Source organism: Brassica oleracea, chromosome C2 (assembly GCF_000695525.1).
Source record: "Brassica oleracea var. oleracea cultivar TO1000 chromosome C2, BOL, whole genome shotgun sequence".
In the NCBI taxonomy this organism is placed as follows: domain Eukaryota; kingdom Viridiplantae; phylum Streptophyta; class Magnoliopsida; order Brassicales; family Brassicaceae; genus Brassica; species Brassica oleracea.
In genome coordinates this window covers 4,349,450-4,364,862 of record NC_027749.1, presented here as the reverse complement: position 1 = coordinate 4,364,862, position 15,413 = coordinate 4,349,450, and the positions used below count along the sequence as shown (strand labels likewise).

General features: G+C 36.3%; 3 protein-coding genes across 5 annotated transcripts; 1 reads left to right on the top strand and 2 right to left on the bottom strand.

The window, feature by feature from the left end:
* Positions 1–6,278: 6,278 nt before the first annotated feature.
* LOC106319443 (phosphoglucomutase) lies at positions 6,279–10,422 on the bottom strand. Of its 2 annotated transcripts, XM_013757773.1 has the most exons (18): positions 10,334–10,422; positions 9,755–9,973; positions 9,477–9,543; positions 9,179–9,359; positions 8,951–9,003; positions 8,631–8,719; positions 8,293–8,523; positions 8,132–8,196; positions 7,985–8,045; positions 7,789–7,906; positions 7,637–7,718; positions 7,491–7,563; positions 7,356–7,417; positions 7,179–7,274; positions 6,951–7,105; positions 6,767–6,863; positions 6,601–6,678; positions 6,279–6,508 (listed from the first exon to the last, which is right to left on the bottom strand). In XM_013757773.1, exons 1-18 carry the CDS (start codon positions 10,338–10,340, stop codon positions 6,401–6,403), a joined length of 1,842 nt encoding a protein of 613 aa, XP_013613227.1. In that variant the 5' UTR covers positions 10,341–10,422; the 3' UTR covers positions 6,279–6,400. The 2 variants fall into 2 exon arrangements, with proteins under 2 accessions (XP_013613227.1, XP_013613231.1); XM_013757777.1 differs by lacking the exon at positions 9,755–9,973.
* A 148-nt stretch (positions 10,423–10,570) lies between these two features.
* Positions 10,571–13,662, top strand: LOC106322651 (maltose excess protein 1, chloroplastic-like). Of its 2 annotated transcripts, XR_001266484.1 has the most exons (9): positions 10,657–11,049; positions 11,365–11,655; positions 11,763–11,852; positions 12,458–12,559; positions 12,636–12,754; positions 12,859–12,921; positions 12,991–13,052; positions 13,126–13,276; positions 13,448–13,662. XR_001266484.1 is itself a non-coding variant. In XM_013760744.1 (8 exons), exons 1-8 carry the CDS (start codon positions 10,657–10,659, stop codon positions 13,206–13,208), a joined length of 1,203 nt encoding a protein of 400 aa, XP_013616198.1. In that variant the 5' UTR covers positions 10,571–10,656; the 3' UTR covers positions 13,209–13,385. The 2 variants fall into 2 exon arrangements, 1 of the variants encoding a protein (XP_013616198.1); XM_013760744.1 differs by lacking the exon at positions 13,448–13,662 and having other exon boundaries at positions 10,571–11,049; positions 13,126–13,385.
* A 639-nt stretch (positions 13,663–14,301) lies between these two features.
* On the bottom strand, positions 14,302–14,746 carry LOC106326344 (polcalcin Bra n 1). The gene has a single exon (XM_013764345.1). The coding sequence runs from the start codon at positions 14,729–14,731 to the stop codon at positions 14,492–14,494; it is 240 nt and encodes a 79-aa protein (XP_013619799.1). The 5' UTR covers positions 14,732–14,746; the 3' UTR covers positions 14,302–14,491.
* Between the last annotated feature and the right edge of the window lie 667 nt (positions 14,747–15,413).

Below are 15,413 nucleotides of genomic sequence, written 5' to 3'. Positions count from 1 at the left end.
TTTGTGTACATGTTTCACAACGTGAGATCTTTTACGGGATAACTCTGTGCCTTTTCAATCTTTGCATCAAGTTTAGACTTTAGGATGGCTAATCCTATCATGCCATATAGTGTAAAATTTCGTGGTGTATCTCAATATGGTCACCACGGTTCTTGCCTCTCATCATACTGATCTTATAGCATAGTTTAAATTAGTAGAGATCATTAGTATAGTCTCGACCACTTTCTTATAAGGTCTTAGGCGATTTTTCTTTCAAAATCTGAAGGAACTTGTTTCCTTTTGTTTGCCCATTGTTTCTATTTTTAAACCATATTATCATAACTCAATGGGTCACATATTATTAGGTGTATCTAATGTTCTTTAGACAATGTCTTAGCCATAGTTTCTTTACTAGGCTCACTATACTACTTTCACGATTTTTTACTTGGATATTACGCCCTTTAGGCAATTCTTTATCAGTAAAAACATTCATATGTTCAAGTAAGATCATGCAAGATATAATGAAATCAAAGCAAACTCTTTTATATATATATAAAAATCGTGAATCATCAAGTAGGTCAAAAACAAATCACAAGACCATATACTTAAAATAAAATTATCATGTCGAGATCTTTCTTTAGTCAATAATTCTTGCAACCAATCAGTGTATATGATTTCATAAGTCTTATCTATAATACTTTAGGCCACACGACTTTTCAATATGATGCTTAGGCCATATGGCTTTGCATTGTGATGTTTATACCTCACGGCTATTATGTGATACAACGATCTTAAGGATCAGATCATATAATGCAATCCGGTTTATATAACCATCCGGATACTAGACCACACGGTCACTTTGATATTCACTCAGCCACACGGCTTTTAATCAATCAAGGGCACAAGGCCGCAAGTGTGAGCAATGCATTAGGCCACACGGCCATATACAAAATAGGATCTAGATTCAATTATATTTCTTAGTTGTATATCTATTAAGTTTTAGTGATTCAATTATATTTCTTAGTTGTATATCTATTAAGTTTTTAGAATTAAACGATCTAGAAACCTAACTCTCATTCACTATGTAAATTCTTTAAATCAATCTTTCCATCTTTAAGTAATGAGCGATTTAAGGTTTCAAGGCCTTTAGGAATATCAATCAAGAATAAGGGTTTCAAGGTCTTAAGGATTTCGAATCTTGAGATTAGATCTATTAATCAATCTATCAATCCTAACATCTCAGATCATCAATCATCAAACAAAGACATTTTAAAACCGATTTAAACTTTTAGGGTTTCAGTTTGAGTGATTTAGATTCGAATTTAAACAATCTTATCAATAGCTCTAGGTGATCAAACAATCAAAGTTCAAATCAAACAATTTAAAACCGATTTTCCAAAATTAGGGTTTTTAGGGGATTTCGAAAAAATTTGATCTTTGATCAAGGGGATTTGATTTGAGATTCAAAAATCATTAAGACTTTGATTTTAATTGATCAATTGATCAATCTTGACTTATGGTTTAGGAAATCGGACTTATTCGAGCTTCGATTTACTCTTTAAGGTTTGATCTATTTTTCCTATGGCTTTCATCTTTAGAGTTCTGATTTTAGGGTTTCAATCTTTACAAAACAACCATGTTCAATTCATGTTCTCAGAATTAGGATTACCTTTGTTTTGCAGATTGTAGAACTCGGACCACCAAGAGAACCTCGAACGGACACGAGATTGGACGAGCTGGAACGGTCGCGTGCTGAGGCGGGACGCGTCTGATCGGGATCGGATGGTTTGGTGTCTGGTCGCGGATGTGCGCCGAGGACGTCGGACGCGTCTTCTTCTTGAGTTCGCGAGCGGGTTGATTGGGAACTCAAGCTGGCTGTGATGTGAACTGGAAACTGAGGTCGTCTAGGATCGGGAACACCTTAGGGCTGGAGCTGATCGGGTGTTTGTAAGCCGGAACGCAAGCAAGAACAATTTGGGGTTTTTTCGGAATTAGGGTTTTCTCGGATCGACGAACGTTTTGCGCTGATGGATTCGTCTCGTCAAGAGCTTTAATCTGATATGTGGCTCGTCGTCTGGTTCCTCTGGGTTTGAGAGATAGATCGATCTTAAGTTTCGTCTGGATTAGGGTTTATGTGTGACGGATTTTAGGTTAGGTTTTATCTCAGGGTTTTGGAGTCTACCGTGCTGATAACGTGTTGTAATTAGAGAGTTTAGAGGCTGAATATTTTTGTGTTATTATTAATGATCAAGGGGTTCCTTTATATAAGGATTACAAGATGAAGATAAATGGAAAGTATCCAAAACCTAAACTCACTAGGATTAGGAAAACTATTAATATATAATAATGGAAAGATTACATCTATTAGGAAAAGGAAAAGGTTTCATTTTCTCCAAGCTTTGTGGCCGCCTCTCTCTCTCTCTCCTGAAGTCGGCTCCCTCTCTCTTCTCTCTAGGGCTTCGGCCATCTCTCCATCTTCTAGGTATTGGGCCGGTCTCGGTCCGAGCCTGGTTAATAGCAATCCACTCCATGATTTATAACAGTACTGATTATTGACAGGATCATATCCGAAAAAACACCTTGGTTGGCTTGGTGTTGTTTCGACTAGCCTTGGTAAATCCATGGTCTTTCCGGTGCTAGGGTTACATATGATATCTCCAATCTTCAACAAACCATTAACGTAATAGCTAAGGTACAAGGTTAGACCGCGGGGAAGTGTTATTGTGGATAGAAAAATGGTTGATATTGATGTTGGTGACAAAGACACCGAAGAAGAAGAGAAGAAGCTGCAATTTAGGCGTCCAGTTTGGGTATCTCTATTGTATAAAGCAAGTAGGAAACGCAAGGTTGAGTCAAGGGTCGAAAGGGAAACGATGTGGTGAAACTCTTGCTGTGGATGATTTGTTGCCATGATTTTGGTACGACCCATAAACCTAACTACAGATTTTGCAGGCAACCGGTTAAGAATCTCGATCTGTAGATCCAAAGGAATATCATGGGTTCTTCTCTTGTTGCAAAAACGGTGCTTCTTCTGATCATAGTAGTAAACCCTAGGTCTCTCTCTACATCTTTTTTTGGCTCTCTTGATATTGTTTTAATAGAGAGGCGGCAGGGCAACATCAATATTAAGCTTGGGGGTTTGGTGTCCAGTTTGGATTCGGTTTGGTTGAATAGGATTTCGTATTTTTTAATACTATGCTCATAAAATCCTATTCAGGTTTTACTAATTTTTGGATCGGATTCAGTTTGAATCCTTCCAATTTATAACCCGTGTCTGAAATTTCCTAAAAATCTTTTATAAAATTAAAAAAAAAAAGATTGACCAAAAAGACGTAAAATATATAAATTATTAAAAAAATTCTAGATAAAAATTGGTTAAACTACCTAAACTAACTAATAAGTATTCAAAATAACAAATTAAATAAACTACAAAATCTTTAAAATGCTCTATAATATCTAATTGTTTTAACATATATGAAAATTAATATAGTTGACTAATTTTGGATGTCATATCATAATTCAGATTTCAGATTGGTTCAGGTTATAACCAAATCCAAATACCTAACTCTTCCCGTTATTACCAGATTTCGGGGTTAAGATTCGAATTTTAGTTTGGGATATAAAAAAAATATCCAGGCCTAATCAATATGGTTAATGGGATTCCTACTTTCATTTGGTTCGGTTTTACACTCGGTTTTCAGTTGAAACCCAAATAAATAGTGTTGTATATTACACTAAACATATATTTCACCCATGTTCAATGTCTATTTCATTGATGTTCGATAAATCGGTAAAAAAATCAGTAGACGATGTATAAAGCAGAGAAATTGCTACAAATACCACGTTCATAGTACCACTTTTTATGTTTGCACTAATCACTTTTATCCTCACTTTTAATGAACGGTAAAAGATACTTATATTCTTAAGGTTAATTAATCTAGATTTAGGTTTTAGAGTTGAAGGATGGGGTAGGGTTTTTAGAATGTGAAATTTAATATTCTAATAAATATATAAATAAATACTTAAAAATATGAAAAAATATTAAAAAAATAATTGCAAACATAATTTTCGATTTTCAAAAAAAAAATTGAAAAAAAGAAATTTTGATACGGCCATAAACCTAACTACAGATTTTGCAGGCAAACGGTTAAAAATCTCGATCTGTAGATCCAAAGGAATATCATTGGTTCTTCTCTTGTTGCAAAAACAGTGCTTCTTCTGATCATAGTAGTAAACCCTAGGTCTCTCTCTACATCTTTTTTTGGCTCTCTTGATATTGTTTTAATAGAGAGGCGGCAGGGCAACATCAATATTAAGCTTGGGGGTTTGGTGTCCAGTTTGGATTCGGTTTGGTTGAATAGGATTTCGTATTTTTTAATACTATACTCATAAAATCCTATTCAGGTTTTACTAATATTTGGATCGGGTTCAGTTTGAATCCTTCCAATTTATAATCTGTGTCTGAAATTTCCCAAAAATCTTTTATAAAATTAAAAAAAAGATTGACCAAAAAGACTTAAAATATATAAATTATTTAAAAATCCAGATAAAAACTAGTTAAACTACCTAAACCAACTAATAAGTATTCAAAATAACAAATTAAATAAACTACAAAATCTTTAAAATGCTCTATATAATCTAATTGTTTTAACATATATGAAAATTAATATAGTGGACTAATTTTGGATGTCATATCATAATTCAGATTTCAGATTGGTTCAGGTTATAACCAAATCCAAATACCTAACTCTTCCCGTTATTACCAGATTTTGGGGTTAAGATTCGAATTTTAGTTTGGGATATAAAAAAAAATATCCAAGCCTAATCAATATGGTTGATGGGATTCCTACTTTCATTTGGTTCGGTTTTACACTCGGTTTTCAGTTGAAACCCAAATAAAAAGTGTTGTATTTTATATTAAACATATATTTCACCCATGTTCAATGTCTATTTCATTGATGTTCAAGAAATCGGTAAAAAAATCAGTAGACGATAACCACGGGGGTGGTGGGCTAGTGGTTTTGAGGTAGTTACCACAACCAATACGGATCCGAGTTCGATACCCCATGTGGCCACGGAATGCTTTACGCCCACCTCAAGTTTAAAGTTAACGCGGCGTTGGTGCCGGATCCTTGGGTAATGGGTATTAGTGCCGGCTGGTTCCGGGCCAGGGGGATTAGATGCTTGGCAATCGGAAACCACGTGCGGATTACGGGCCTTTGGGCAAACGGAAACCACGTGCGGATTACGGGTCGCCTTTGAACCTCCTGTTAAAAAAAAAAATAAAAAATAAAAATAAAAATCAGTAGACGATGTATAAACTTGAGAAATTGCTACAAATACCACGTTCATAATACCATTTTTCATGTTTACAATAATCAATTTTATCTTCACTTTTAATAAATGGTAAAAGACACTTATACCCTTATGATTAACTAATCTAGACTTAGGTTATAGAGTTGAGGGGTGAGATAAGGTTTTTGGAATGTAAAATTTAGTATTTTAATAAATATATAAATAAACACTTAAAAAAAAAATTAAAAAAATAGTTTCAAACATAATTTTCGATTTTCAAAAAGAAATTTTGAAAAAAAAATTCAAAAGAAAAATTATAAAAAAGTTCGAATTTGAAAAAGTATAATTCAAAAACATAAAAAAAATTATTTTTTATTTATTTAAATAATAATTTATTATATATATATAGATAACAATGGCATAAGAGTCTTTTGCAACTTAATGAACAAGATATTTTTGAAAATGTCTTTTAAATAGTGGTAAAGATGAAAAATAGTACCTCAAAAGTGATAAACCTAAAATTTTCCCCATATCGTATTGCAATTAATTTACCACTTAGATGCTGTCTATACTAATTTTAGAACATTGATTTCCACCAAAAAAATAGTAATTTTTTTTGTTTCACCTTTTACTACTGTTAATTGATGAGTAAAATAATAACTATAAAATTAATATTTTACTAAATATATGCTCAAAAAATGTAAAACAAAATATTCTTTTTTGGCTGATTTTCATTATAATAAAAATATACTTTAAACCCAAAAACAACAAGGCGAGAATAACTTTGTTTTTATATATATAAAAAAAAGATACTTTCTCTGTTTTGCAAAAAATGTCTTTTAGACATTTCACGCTGGTTAGAAAATGATAAATACTAATATGTCATTATTTAGTAACCATTAGTTAAATAAAAACGACAAAAAAATATTTAAAGAAATATTTAGTGGTTACTTAAAAATTCATAAAAATTATGTATGGAAAATTTCTATTTTGAAACAAGGAAAAAAAAAATGCTAGAATGACATTTTTTAATAGACAGAATATAACTTTGTTTAGTTCTTTTTAAGAAAACAAAAAAAAAAGGACAAGAAGATTCCACAGGATCACAGATCCACGTAAACCCAATCTAAGAGCGAGTGAGACGGGACAAAGCAGAGGTGTCCAAAGCATTGAACTCCTTCACTGCATTAGCAACCACAAGGCCTAACTTCACAGCATCATCCTCACTCTGCGCCTGCACGTTCCAAAAAATTGTTTATACATATTGAACTCCTTCACTGCATCAGAAACAATAAAGCCAAGCTTCTTATACGTATCTGCTTTTACCTCAATGTTAAGAGGAAGAACAGGGTCGTGGAGAGAAAGTCTGAGAAGAAACCATCCACCAAAGCCCGAAACACGGATCTATAAAGAGGAAATGTTTATTATTGCACTATATGCGCAGTGGAGGCATATGTTTAGGAACACAGAGAGCAATCTAGCAGCAACTCACCCCTTCATAGTTAACTGAAGCCTTTTTAAGATTTGGATTTGTTTCTATTGAGTTCGACACTTGTTGCAGAACCATCTCTCCATACTCCCGAAAATCTCTACAATCTTCAGTGCTTAGTGAAATGCAACAAACAAACAAAAAACCAAGCCAAGAACTGAAGTGAAAGTCATCAAGAATCATATACCTTCCTTCAAGGTCGGAGTGATTCTTATCGATTTTAAGCCTCAGTTCCAAAGCCACTTTGGGCTCCTCGAGACCTTCAACAAGATCTGTTAAAACTTTGCTGCCACTTCCTTCACCAGCAGCTCGGGCCGAAGCCAGTTTATTCAATATTTTTACCTGCAAATGCCAAATTATTTTTGTTCTCTTCTTCATACCATAGGAATTAATGTATCCGAGTAAACAAGCTAACCATGAGATAAGCTCCATCATCGAGCCAATGGTTTTCTTTCAAAGCTCCATGGCCACTGGTTTCTATAGCCAGATGTGATTCTTCTCCAGTGGAGTTCTGCCATCACATTACAACTCATTATATCAGATAATAAAATATCAACCGTCAGAATGATATATGATCATTTAGATTTATTACCAAGCGAATAGCTTCATCAATGACATTCTTGTATCCTCTTTTGAACCTGTGATGCTTTCCGCCTAAAACAATTTTTGTTCAGTGGAAACTAATACAGAAAAACAAAACAGCAACTGTAGTAAACTGTTGGCATACCGAGCTTCTTCTCAATGAATGAGGTTAAACCGTCAGAAGTGACACTGTCTGTAACAATAGTTGTGCCAGGGTGCTGTATGGACAGAACATCAGGACACCAAATTGTTTTTGTTAATATGTCGAAATGGTTAGAGCATATCTCTTACTTCCTCTAGAACAATTGCTGAAAGCAAGGCAATAAGACGATTACGGTTGAACTCACGGCCAGATGAATCCACAGCAGCGGACCTTTCAGAAAAAAAATGTTTAAATATAACAATTTCTCCAACGTGACAATAGATAGGTGGAGTTACTATACCTATCAACATCAGTATCAAAGATGATACCCAAATCAGCCTTGTTATCAAGAACGGCCTTGGTTATAGCTTGCATCGCCGTCTTATCTTCCGGATTAGGGATATGATTTGGAAACATACCTGAAATATCCAAAAGGTTTGTTTGATTCAGATATTAATTAAAGATAGGAGATAGGCCAGGAGGATATATACTCATACCATCTGGTTCAAGAAATTGACTGCCAGAAGTAATTGCTCCTAAAGGCTCCAGCACCTTGGCCTGTCAGGTAGCAGATGAAGAAAGAATCTCAAAACTGCTTGAACTGATAATTAAGTTTCGAATCCTATCAACTACACTTGACTTACAGCAAAGAACCCTCCAGCTCCATTTCCAGCATCAACAACTATGTGGAATCCCTCTAGAGGCTTCTCTAAGATTCAGAGACGCCATAGATTAAGCTTTGATATATTAGCAGAAGATAAATGGAAGTTTCGAAATTTATTGATTATGCTACAAGATGTAATACCTAAATCTCCTGCTGCTTTTCGAACTGCATTCACAAGGCCAGAGGTGTATACTGCCATGTAGTCAACTTTTTTAATAGAAACTTCTCTTTGTGATTTCGTAAGATTTTCATCAGAAAAGTTCTGGTAAATATCTGCAGCTCGCTCCAAAATATTTTTGATATCAACCTTCCCTAGCCCTCCTTCACTGGTAAAGAACTTGAAACCGTTCCTGTTGTAAGGAAGATGGCTTGCTGCTCAAAATAAAAGGGTGGTGGCAAATGGCAAAGTATCACTAAGCGATGACAACTATTAAGAAAAATATAACTACTTATTATGGAAACTGAGATCAATAAAGTACCTGTTATCATGATAGCCCCATCAGCTGGGCACAAGAATGATTCATCTTCAGTCAATGTGCTATTAAACATTGCTGGTGTTGATGCTAATCTGCAAAGCAAACATAAATTGATATTCAAGAGTTATGCTTCGATAATTTATATATGAGATGTGATTCAAACAACCTTATGACCCAGCAGCACTACAAACAAAGAGGGTTATCGAAGTTATTGAATGTTGCATCGCCTCCAGTTAGAAGTTGGAATATAATTTATGTAACACATGGCTGTTATAATGAGGAATGAGAATATTCTAGTACAACAAAGGCTAGTCATCACTCACCCGAACTGAACAACATCTACTCCAGAAACACCGAGACCTCGAGAAACAGCTTCCTACAATATATACAATGGAATTGCAATGGACAAATTACTCATTGATTCCAGAAATGAAAAAAAAAAACGCCTTGGGCTAAAAATGTAGACAAATCGCTTAGAGGTAAAGTAATTTAATGGCTCGAGTATTGCAACATGGAAAGCATCAAAATAAATCAAGGAACCAGATACATACCAGTAAGGTTGGTGCAGAAATGCGAGAGTCATGGCCAACGGATACTCTCAGCTTCCGGGATCCAGCATTCTTCTTGTGCAACAGCCATTGCCCAAACGCAGCAGCTATGGCTTCAGTCACTGGTTCAGGAAGGCTTACAGGTTCCCCCTCAACCCCAGGGACTGCCACACCCCGAATATCGCTAGGGAGAAGGACAATGAAACATAGCGTGAGTCAACATGAAACCATTCCAAAACATACTCTCTAGTCTCATTGAACAGAGAAATAGTAGTAATGGGTAAGTGATGTATGGTTTTACCTGCCGTTCTGAAGCTTCAGAAAATCAGTTTTGTCAAGAGATGGCACCGTTGCACTTGACAAAGAAGCTGAAAAGGAAGGATTTCAAATAGATAAAGAGAGATTTAAGAAACACCACACAACTCTTTGCCAAGCAACATAGGGAAAAACAAAACACAAAATGCACGGATACAAAAAGTGTTGATGTAAGAAAAAGATAAAAATGTAAGAAAGCAAAATCAAAAGCTGAAGCCATGTTCCATGATCTAAACCTTTTGATAACAAGAGTTTAGAACGGACCATTGCAGTAAAAAGATGTTTGCTTGGAAATAGAAGTAGTAGTCTGGTAGTATTTGGACAAAGAGTTGGCACGCATGGAAGAGTAGAGGTTCCCTCTTGGACAGGGAAGTAAAGCAGACATGAATGGGTTGTTGGGTTGTCTTTGGTAACGTGTCTTAAACTGCTTATTTTGTAGGTAGTAGCAGCATTGTTCTACATTAAACTTTTGTAAAACCTTTCCTGAAAAAAAAAAAGAAACCGTAGCATACGGAAATATCATACTTCTATTAGCTTTTATCTTTACTTCTATTTCCAAATTTCACACAAAATCGCTGTGATGCCAAAGGAAAACTAAATTCATCAAAACAATTACTGAAGGAAAAAAAAAGTCAACATTTTTATAACAGATAACTAATTTCCTATGAATTGGGTCTACTCTAAATCACTCTGATTAGAGTTTGAATCAATCAAGCTCCGAGAAGAACAAAAACACTAGGAAAATTACAGGATCCAACTGTGGAAGAAGGCAAACACGTATTGACTACTTATGAAGAATTGAAAATTGCAGAAGGAAAGTGAAATAATTTAAGAAAGTTATACCTTCCATTGACACGCTGAAAGAGCTCACCGAATCAGGCGACGATTTGAGTGTGTTCTAGAAATGAAGCCAAGCTTCTGGAGGTTGGTAAAGAGAGATTTGAGACTTGAATGGGCTCCATACATGGGCTTGGGCTTTTTTCATATTCTGAAATTGTTTTTCTAATTCCTTAGAGTTTAGCAAATATACCCCTTAAGTCTTCGAACAATTTAAATTAAGCCCCAATAAAAACATCCGCCCCTGCGTCTCTTCATTTCACTAGAACACTCTCTATTTCACTCCGTCGTCGTCGTCTCTGTTCCAGTGGGAAGCTAAAACCATCGCAATGTCTCTCACTGGTCACCGCTTATTGATTCTCCCGACTCCTCCTCCTCCTCGCGCTTCCTTCGTCTCTACACCTCCCTTCTCCCGCCTCCGTCTGAAGCGTGCTTCTCCCGGTGGTGTTACCTCTTCTTCCGCCGTCGATGGCTGCCGTGGCTTACCTCTGACTCGTTGTAACCCGATCGTTTCAACTCGCCGCCGACTCGTCCCCGTTCGTGCAATTGACTCAGACATTCCTCATCCGATTAAAGAATACGAAGAATGGGACTCATGGACTGCCAAGTTCTCCGGCGGAGCCAACGTCCCGTTTCTGATGCTGCACTTACCGCAGATCATTCTCAATGCTCAGAATCTTTTGGCCGGAAACAACACAGCCCTCTCCGCCGTCCCATGGCTGGTAACGAAAGTCCCATCGGTAGTTAGAGAAATAAATGAATAAAACTATAAAAGATTAGTATCAGTCCGCTTATAGCCAATTGGTTTTAAGTTTGAAGCCGAGTATTATCTGAATTTTGGAACCAAATCGGACATAAACAAAATGATTTTTCTAAAAGTCATAAAAAAAATTGGCCTATATGTCCGCCTAATCAGTAATTCTCTATAAAGCGTCTAACTACCGCATAGTGATTTTTTAAACATTGTGAAATTGTATAAGAAGAGTAAGCAAGAAGCATTGGAGAATCTGAAAGTGCCACGTTTTTATGGAATACAGGGGATGTTGACTGGTTTGTTAGGGAACCTTTCGTTGCTTTCTTATTTCGCAAAGAAGAGAGAAAAGGAAGCAGCTGTGGTGCAAACACTTGGAGTTATCTCCACCTACGTTGTCCTTGTGCAGCTCACGATGGCTGAAGCCATGCCTGTGCAGTATTTTGTTGCTACTTCTGCCGTTGTGACGGTTGGTTTGGTGTTGAACTGTTTGTTCTATTTTGGTAAGCTAGGGATGACTGTGTGGAGACTGTGGGAAGACTTTATCACTGTTGGTGGACTCTCCGTTCTTCCTCAAGTGAGCTTCTTTACCATACACCCCAAAGTTTTGGTTTTGTTAAATAGTTTCCATGGATGTTTGATCCGAGTTAGTTACACACTACATTGTGAATTTTGAGATTGCAGATCATGTGGTCAACTTTTGTCCCTCTGGTGCCAAATAGTATATTGCCTGGGACGACTGCTTTTGTTATTGCTGTAGCGGCTGTGATCATGGTAAGCTTTCAAGCACTCCTGCTTCAGTTTCCTTCTCCCCTTTGTTTTCCCTGTAAGTAGCCTCTAGGATATATTTTTCAGTCATTTCAGTCACTATATAACCTCTAGCCTATTTTTCAAAACAATTTTAACAGATTGTCACTTTTATCAGCTTAGATAATATCCACAGGATTTGAAAGGTAAATTACACTTGACTAGAAACCAAGTTATTGCCAGAGTTGTAGTCGCTGGAACTGAATTGTTCTACAAACGCTGACTACATTTTCGAACTTTATAGACCTTTGATGTAACATTGAGCTAGCTGCCGACTCCAAACCCTTTATCGTTGCAGCTTTCCTTGTGATCTATCTTTGGTTTTATGCACCAAAACACATGTCAGGATATAGGATTTTTCAGTTATAAAAAGAAGGAAAGGGTGGTCTTATCGCTGTAGATGATTTTTCCAGAGGCTTTTTTTTTCTATAGGTCTGTGTTTGGTTTCTCTGACATCTAATTCCTGAGCTTATAGTTACTTCCTTCAAAAGAACTCTTAAATACGTGTAGTTGTTCTTTGTCTGGATGAAGTTTTCTTCTTTTCTTTTAATTTCCCCCTGCTAAGAATGCAGGCTCGAACGGGGAAACTCTCAGAGGAAGGTGTTAGGTTTGTTGGGTCTTTATCTGGATGGACAGCAACACTTATGTTCATGTGGATGCCAGTTTCCCAAATGGTATAAACGGCTTCTCTCTTTCTTTGAATTTTCTGTCCTAAATGCTATATCTGATGTTCTTCTTCGACCATTTCAGTGGACAAACTTCCTAAACCCAGACAACATAAAAGGCTTATCACCCATCACAATGGTACTTGCGATGATGGGAAACGGGCTTATGATCCCACGAGCATTATTTATCCGCGATTTGATGTGGTAAAAGCTAAGCTTTCTCAGTTCAAAGCCCTTTCAGCTTAAACTATATACTTTCATCCATATTAACAAACTACTACATGTTTGTTCATCAAACTGTGATGCAGGTTCACCGGTTCAATGTGGGCAACTCTCTTTTATGGATATGGGAACATTCTGTGCTTATACATGTAAGCATCCTTGCACACCTCTCTTGAGTACATGAGTTTATCAATAATCCCGTGATTCTTCAAATGCAGGTTAAACTGCACCAGCAAGTCATTCTTTGCGGCTGCCACAATTGGTTTGATCTCATGGATAGGTTTGTTTTCCACATCAAATGTGAAATGTTCATAGAAAAAAAACTTGATTGTTTTGATTGTGTGTAAAAACAGGAGTTGCTTTGTGGAGAGATGCAATGGCTTATGGTCACAACTCCCCGTTTAGATCACTGAAGGAGCTGGTTTATGGGCCGTAACACAATAGAGTTAAAACTCCGTTTGCTTCAAGCTAGCAAGTACATAAGGGTTACTTGTTTGTGTCAAGGTACTCAAGGACCAAGTCCATTGTATTATATCCAAGTTCTTGTATAAAACGAATACTCAATGCTACTATTATTAACTTTTCATTGAATCATAATAGCTGAACTACCAGATGTTATAAGCCAAGTAAGCATCGCTCCGAAACTTATGGGTTTAAATGTTTATATTTATCTAGCACCTATGGAAACAGCGACAAAAGCTCTGAATCTAGGAAGAGAATGGAACAATGCACAACAACAGATTCAATCGGTGAAGAAAGTGATACTTGCATCAAGAAGATCGACAGGAAACAATGGTGAAAGCAGCACCTACACGACATGTAGATCAGATGCGGCATATGATAAGAGATCAAAACGGGCAGGAATCGCTTGGATCTTCTCTAATGGAAACGGAACTCACCTCAGCCATGGTTCAGCTACGCTTGAATCGATCACCACGCCACTAGTAGCGGAAGCAATTGCGCTCCGATCTGGTCTCCTCTCTGCATTGGAACTTGAGCACCAAAAGCTCAAAGCTTTCTCTGACAACCTAACGCTCATCAGAGCCATCAACAACGACATGCAGGTAAAAGAGATTTTTGGTATTGTCAAAGATATCCAAAGGATCTCATCTGTGTTTGTCGAGATATCGTTCTCTCATCTCTACCGATCGCTGAATGTGGAAGCGGATCGTTTAGCAAAACTCTCTCTATTTCCTTCTCGTGTATGTTACCCATCCATGGGCTAAAACCACTCTGGGCCTGAGGCCATTTTCTAATTTAAAGAGCAAGTGTTACAAAAAAAAAAAAGCCTAGTTAGATGTGCATTAAATTTCATTGAATAATGTCTTGAGAGAAATAGAGTTCTTCATTATACATGGGGATGGATGGGCTTGTTATCTACTAATAATCAAATTTTTGTCAAAGGTGTAGAGATTCAGGTTCTAAAGCTTATAGTAGCTAATATTATGTGCAAGTTGCCAATTTAGATTGGCTATGTATGGATTAAATGTTTTTATTATATTGCAAGCAATATTGAGATTGTGTAAACGTAGCAAATCTTGAATTTATTGGGGAAATAAACAAAAATTAAAAACACTCGAGAGTATTCATTGAGAGATATACTACTCCAATGTTCAGTTACATGAATTATAATATGGATAGTTACTTAGAACCAAATCATATTGAAAAAAACATTAGAAATTTCAAAAATAAGACGATGGGATGGCAAATACTACCATTCTAGAAAACTTTGGCAACATCCTTCATAAGTCCAGGATTGGCAGATGCAAACTCGGTGAATTCCTGAAACGATATGTTTCCATCACCATCAGTATCGATTTTAGCCATCATACGAGTCACGTCATCAGGGGTCACCGAGCCAAGTTTCTTAAGAGCTTCTTCAAGTTCGGCTGCTGATATTTTACCATCGCCGTCAGTGTCAAATTTCTTGAATATACGTTCGTGCTCAGCATCAGCCATAATGTGTTTAAAGATGATTTTCCTTTTTGGTAGATAAAACAAAGAAGCATCAAATTATATAAGAATTTGAGTGACAAAAAAAGTTGAGGATGTGCTTTTAATTAGGAACTTTTGGAGGAGAATAACAATGAACAACCATTGAATTCAAATGGTCCGAGTTAAAACTAATTAATTTACCAGAATTAGGATGTGACTTGGTCTTTCACAAATTTTAGAAATGTTCAGGGTTTGCATGTTTCTTGGAATCAGTAACTATGAAAGAGGTATATAGGCAATCCAGCACTTCGTCGTGGTGGTGCAAGTGGTTCTAACCCTAAGTATCCCTTGACATGCAATCCAAAGACCCGGCAGAATCAGCATACTCGAGGATGTAGCATTAGTAGTAGATGTCGTCGTGGTGTTCTTCAATATCCGATTAAGTCTAATGTATCATAGTTTTATGTCAAAAAAACAACGCGAATGCATTCATATCTTTGTAGCACAACAATAATGTGGTATCTCATATAGTACAAAAGATCATTATATAAAAATTCATACAAACTTACTAAATGTCAGTTAAAAAAAACTTACTAAATGTCGCGAAAAGACACAAAATTAGATTTATCTGTTTCTTTTTCTTTTTTACTGGTAAAGTTAGGGGTGTTCAATCCGGATATCGGTTCGGTTTAGGTTCGGTTTTTTT